At 36.6% G+C, this 5,510-nt stretch overlaps 1 protein-coding gene and 1 long non-coding RNA gene across 2 annotated transcripts; both read left to right on the forward strand.

Annotated features, from left to right (window-relative positions):
- The first annotated feature begins 290 nt into the window (after positions 1-290).
- Positions 291-2,786, forward strand: LOC141628822 (uncharacterized). Its single transcript, XR_012537192.1, has 3 exons — positions 291-1,626; positions 1,952-2,285; positions 2,675-2,786. It is a non-coding gene; the product is annotated as an uncharacterized LOC141628822 (long non-coding RNA).
- A 1,521-nt stretch (positions 2,787-4,307) lies between these two features.
- LOC141637217 (F-box/FBD/LRR-repeat protein At1g16930-like) lies at positions 4,308-4,945 on the forward strand. Its single transcript, XM_074446783.1, has 2 exons — positions 4,308-4,813; positions 4,891-4,945. The coding sequence occupies exons 1-2, from the start codon at positions 4,308-4,310 to the stop codon at positions 4,943-4,945; spliced, it is 561 nt and encodes a 186-aa protein (XP_074302884.1).
- Positions 4,946-5,510: the final 565 nt, after the last annotated feature.

A 5,510-nucleotide genomic window follows, 5' to 3' on the forward strand; every position in this document is an offset into this window, starting at 1 on the left:
TATAGCTAATTTGTATATATTTATTTAATTACATAGGAGTCCCTTGATTTTTGAAATATAAATAGTATTGATTGATTGATGATATTTTAGAAAACTATATAAATTTTTTACAGATACATATCCAAACCGTATCGTATCTATGAAAACACAAAAAATCGTATCGGATGCGGTTCCTTTTTTTTCTCACGCATACGTTTAATCTTGTTCACGCGCGTCATATAAATTATACGCACTAGGTACTAGGCGGTTTCCTATCCTAATCCTAACACTAAAATGAAGGAAGATTAAATACCTAGTTTGTTATACGTATAATCCTCTTATTCTTCAATCTTAATTATTTCATAGCAATGACCATTGATGATCTTAGCAATGATTTGTTGCTTGATATCTTATGCAGGCTGCCTTGCTATCGAACTACAGTTCGCTACAAAGCCGTCTCGAAGCGTTGGTGTTCGATAATCTCCGACCCTTTATTTGTAAGTCAAGGGTTTTTAACTCACCCTCAAATCGATGAAAAAAAACCACGTTTTGTCTTCTTGTTTACCATGAAATCGTGGGATAAACATTTAGTGACGGCCATGGTTGCACCACAAAGCCCATTGCGGTCTCCTATTATGTCCTTACCATTCCTTCCTTGTAATTCCACACGGTTCGCGGCATTCAAAGACTTGATTTTAAGTTTCGGTATCAATCAATTGACAGGTTTAAGCGTCTTCTATATTAGTAATCCGCTAACCAAGCAATGGATGGTTCTCCCCCCTTCTCCAATCCTTCAAAAACCCGTAATTTGGGCCACACTTTTATGTATGGAGGGACGCGGGTTTAGGGTTGTTGCGGCTCATTCTGAACCCAAGCATTATTCTTCCATGGTACCACCTTTTAAAATATTTAATTTATTTGTTTACGTATCTGAGACATGTCAATGGCAAAGCATAGATGTTAGAGTCAATTCACAGTCAACGGGTGGACATATAGGTGCATATTACAGAGGGGTAGTGTGTAGATCGATGGTGTGCATTCACTATCGAAGTTATTTTGGTGCCTTCAACCCTTTCGATGTTGCAGGTCCGTTGCAAGGGACTTTGACGGCCATAAACTTGCCATTACCCCGTCGATACGTAGACATATTATTCGAGAGTACTGGAAAATTGGTAGCCCTTAGTCGTCCTTATATTACTTTATGGTCCGATTCTGAAGGAAGATTGGCTACCAACTTATCAAAACGGAACTATATTTGGAAACTGGATATGAGACGGAATAATGATAAACACCTTCCTCGATGGAAGCGGATATCACGACTTGATGGTCATATCAATGTAAAAGGATCAGTATTAACACCTCCTGATCAGTTTAGTTATGGGCGTCACTTTTTAGAAGTTGTAGGGGTACACCCAAGGAAGGAACACTTGGTATACTTGTCAAAAAAGTATGGTGGAACTGGAATGACTCAAAACAGGTTGATTTTATACGATACTAAGTCCAAAACCATAGAGCCTCTGACAACAACAATTCCATCTTATGAGTACCCAATCACTACTTTTCACAAACTCCATATCCCATGTTGGCCTACGATTATCCCAATTGCCTAGCTAGGGCCTTGCCGATGACAATTGTGAAGGCGAATAAGTTAAGTGCACCGTCTCAATGCTTAGACATTTTTGCTGGTTAAATATTTGAATTTTTTTCAAGTTTATTATTTTGGTTAAACCAAATTTTTTTTTTGGATAAAAGGAGCATTAGAATTAAAATAAACGGTTAAACCAAATTTAATTTACTTTTAATTTTGTCTGTATCAACTTAATAACGATCTTTGTATGTGTGCATTGTTGTAGTATTCTTATGTGCATGAGAGTGCATTGTTGTAGTATTCTTATGCTCCACATGCAATCCTTTATGCATTTATGTATCTAAATATTATGGGATTCTGAATCCATACTTTTCGTTTTGTTAGGTTAGCCTAAGGGGAGTCTCATTGAACTCATATCGGCCAAATGTTGGGGGCATCCATTGAAACGCGTTGAAGGCAGGGGCGGAACTGGGCTGGGGCTTCTTGGGCTGAAGCCCGAGATACTTTCTAGAAAAAAAAATTAAAACACAAACACGCTACAAACACGTTGTACATCACAGGACGACCACAAGTGACAACTCAAAAGTCAAAACCTTTGACATTATTTTTCTAATTCCGATCGAAGTCCGTCTTCACGGCACCGATTCTGATTCCGACCGACCACCAGTCCACCATTGACGTCGCCAGTACTGATTCCGACCACCATCGAGTCGTTGTGGTAATTTCTACTCAAATTGTTCATTATTTTTCTTTTGGAATTCAATTATACATTTATACCTTTATACTTCTAAAATCCTCAATGATAGATTTCCCAAAATCAAATTAGACATATTATATCACATGAATATGAATCCATGATTTTATGTACTGCAATTAAATTGTTGAATTGTTGCTTTGTTGGGATTTGGGAACGGGATCATGGGATGACCGGAATCCGGATGCTATATAAAATTATAAAGTTGCAGCCTTCATTGATAATTGGTGACTTAAACACTTGTAGCTTTCATTCTTTTATTCAATTTATTCTATTATGAATTGGTAATTGGTTGTAGTTCATTATTGATTGATTAGGGTTTAGGATTAGATAACTGAGATTTTGAGTTGCAGTTTTGGACAGTAATTTTAAGATGAGGAATGGCGAATGGTCACAGCTAATACACTAATACCACAAAACTACACTAATATGGCAAAACTGCAAATGGTCGGTAGTACAAAAGAGGAACAGAGGAAGGGGTTTCTCCTCATTACTCAGTAGGCAGTGGTTTCAGAAAATTGAATACTCTGTTACCGTCTTAGATATCAGTAGTGGATTCTTCATTTGTTTTATACTCCCTCCAATTCGTTATAATGTTCCCCTTTCTCTTTGGCACGATACTTAAGGAATACTATTAAAAATGAATAAAGAACATTGGTGGGGTTGGTGTTAGGAGAGAGAGATGAATTATTAGAAGTTAAATAAGGAGTTGTGGGGCCAAAACATTAAGAAAGGTAATAAAATAGGAGTAAAATAGTTGTGGGGGGTTTGGTGGTAGGAGAGAGGGATGAATAAAGTAAGAGTAAAAGTTACCAAAAAAGGAAAGGGGAACATTAATTGAATAACCTGTTTCGGGAAAGAGGGAACATTATAGCGAATAAGAGGGAGTACAACTTTACATATTTAATTCGTATTTAGTTGTTTGATTCAATATAAAATTTAGGGCGTGTGTGCCTCCATATTTTTTTTTTGGCTCCTAATGTGTACGACTAGTTAAAATTTTTATATAAAATATAAAATTTTATAACTTTAATTTTAGCCCGGGGTAATTGCGATTTCTGGTTCCGCCCCTGGTTGAAGGTGCTAATTGCTCGAATTTACTCGTTCAGATTTGTTATGAACCACATTAGTTGGAACTAGTGATGCTTAAAGACTTCTTATCCTCCCCCAAAGACGCGGAGTTTCTTCTCCTTTAGTTTTCAGTTCGAAGGTCATTGGTAAAGTCCTCCAACCCATCACATCGTCACGGTCTTGTTGAAGAAAGATGAATGAAAACATCGTTGATCATAATAAATAAGTAAAAGTTATAAACAATTGTGATGTAAATTAAGATTTACATTCATTATAAAACACCATTTCATAAAAATAAATTTTCAACCAAAAAGTACTATATTTAAATACCGAAAATCATGCTTAAAGTACAAAATGCTGAAAACAAATGTGGAAGATCATTGCGAAAAAGCTGGAGTACTATCATTTCATAGTCACGGATTAATTATAAATGGCCCAATAAAGGTGGTAACAGTAGTCGGAGAGGAGATATGACACCTAGTCATCAAGTGATACTGAGATCACAAATTATCATCTAACACGGGTATATTCGTTTTAACCTTAAACACGGGTCAAATAATATACCACTTGTCTTATCTATGTAGTGGTATTCTATAAGGCCAGTTTTAATAATCTTAAGAAGAGACTTATTGGACCGAAATTGAAGCCACCATTTGGCGACACTCAGCAGTCAGTTTTATTTATTTATTTTCCAAAAATCCAAATTTATTGCATTTCCTAGCTCTCAAACTCAATTTTTTTTTCTTTTGAATTGAAAATTTAATTTAAATATTCCAGTTCTTCGTTCAAAACTTCATCCCCTTTATCTCCCCACAAAACTCGTGTAAAACGGTTTTATACAAGAATTGTTGTTTAGTTAGAAGTTTTACATTTACAGAGTGCAGTCTACCTGTTCGACGAAATTCCTCAGAGAAAATGGTACCGGATTGCAAGAAATCAAAACCTGGGCAGTTGAATTCTAGGGATAGGCTCTCAGATTTGCCGGATTTTATTATACATCATATCATTTCTTATCTGGGTACGAAAGAGGCGTATAGAACTAGCGTCTTGTCGAAAAGATGGACTCAGATTTCGGCTACTAGCCCAGTTCTAGAATTTCGTCATAATAATTTTTCTAATGGTGATACTGCAAGACTTTTGGAATATATAGATGCTAGAATGCAAAGGTACTCGAAAGAAAACCTGCGTATTTTGACACTCGAACTTAAATTCCCAACTACTGATTTAGAATTGGCTTGTAAATTTGATGAGTGGCTAGATATAGCCGTGCAGAACCAAGTTGCGAAATTTGATTTCACCGGTCCTGCTAACAGTAACTACAAAGTGCCACAAATTCTGTTTTCTGCTAAGTCGTTAAGACGTCTTGATTGTTCTAAAGTTAAGATACCCTACTATGAAGCCGTGGATCTTGTCTCTCTTGAGTATTTGGGTTTAAGTGATGTCGTTGTAGACGAGCGTATGCTGTTTCATATGGTTAGTTCCTGTCGTTTACTGACAGAATTGAGTATCTCAGATTGCTCTGGCTTCAAAAATTTAGTGATTCCACGTTGTAGTAAACTGGAGTCTCTCGATATTGATAGAACCCTACCTGTAGACGGAAGAGTCATTCTCGAGACTTCTAGTCTTAGGAAATTTCAGTACATTCCCAAGGATTCCAATGATTACGAGAATCCTTGGCCGATTATCTCAAATAGTGGTTTATTGAGAAATTTGAGGTTTGTAAGCGTGAGTAGTCTCTCTATCACAGATGAGGCTCTTGCTGAACTACTACCTGAACTCGCCTCGCTAGAGAATTTGGTGTTTTGGGGCTGTCACATGCTGACGAGTATCAAAATATCGAATACTCAACTAAAAGAAATTTGCTTACATGATTGCTACACTTTGTTGGATATTGTGATTGATGCTCCAAGTTTGAAGAAGTTCAAATTTGATGGCGAGATAGACCCATCCTTATCTATCACCATTACAAGTCAAGCCGATTGTAGCATCTATATCTATACAATGCCTTGTTATTTTGATACCGACAGGTTTTTAAGATTGAAGAAGCTCTTGACAGGCCTAAACAGCTGCAATATTTTGAAAATCTTGTTGCTCGACGAGTTATCAACTGAGGTATCG

Source organism: Silene latifolia, chromosome 2, assembly GCF_048544455.1.
Source record: "Silene latifolia isolate original U9 population chromosome 2, ASM4854445v1, whole genome shotgun sequence".
NCBI lineage: Eukaryota > Viridiplantae > Streptophyta > Magnoliopsida > Caryophyllales > Caryophyllaceae > Silene > Silene latifolia.

Excerpts from the sequence above, each read along its gene's own strand:
- LOC141637217 (XM_074446783.1), top strand. The coding sequence starts at position 4,308 with ATGGTACCGGATTGCAAGAAATCAAAACCTGGGCAGTTGAATTCTAGG. Across the intron at positions 4,814-4,890 it reads GTGGATCTTGTCTCTCTTGA|AATTGAGTATCTCAGATTGC; the intron begins GTATTTGGGTTT and ends GTTTACTGACAG.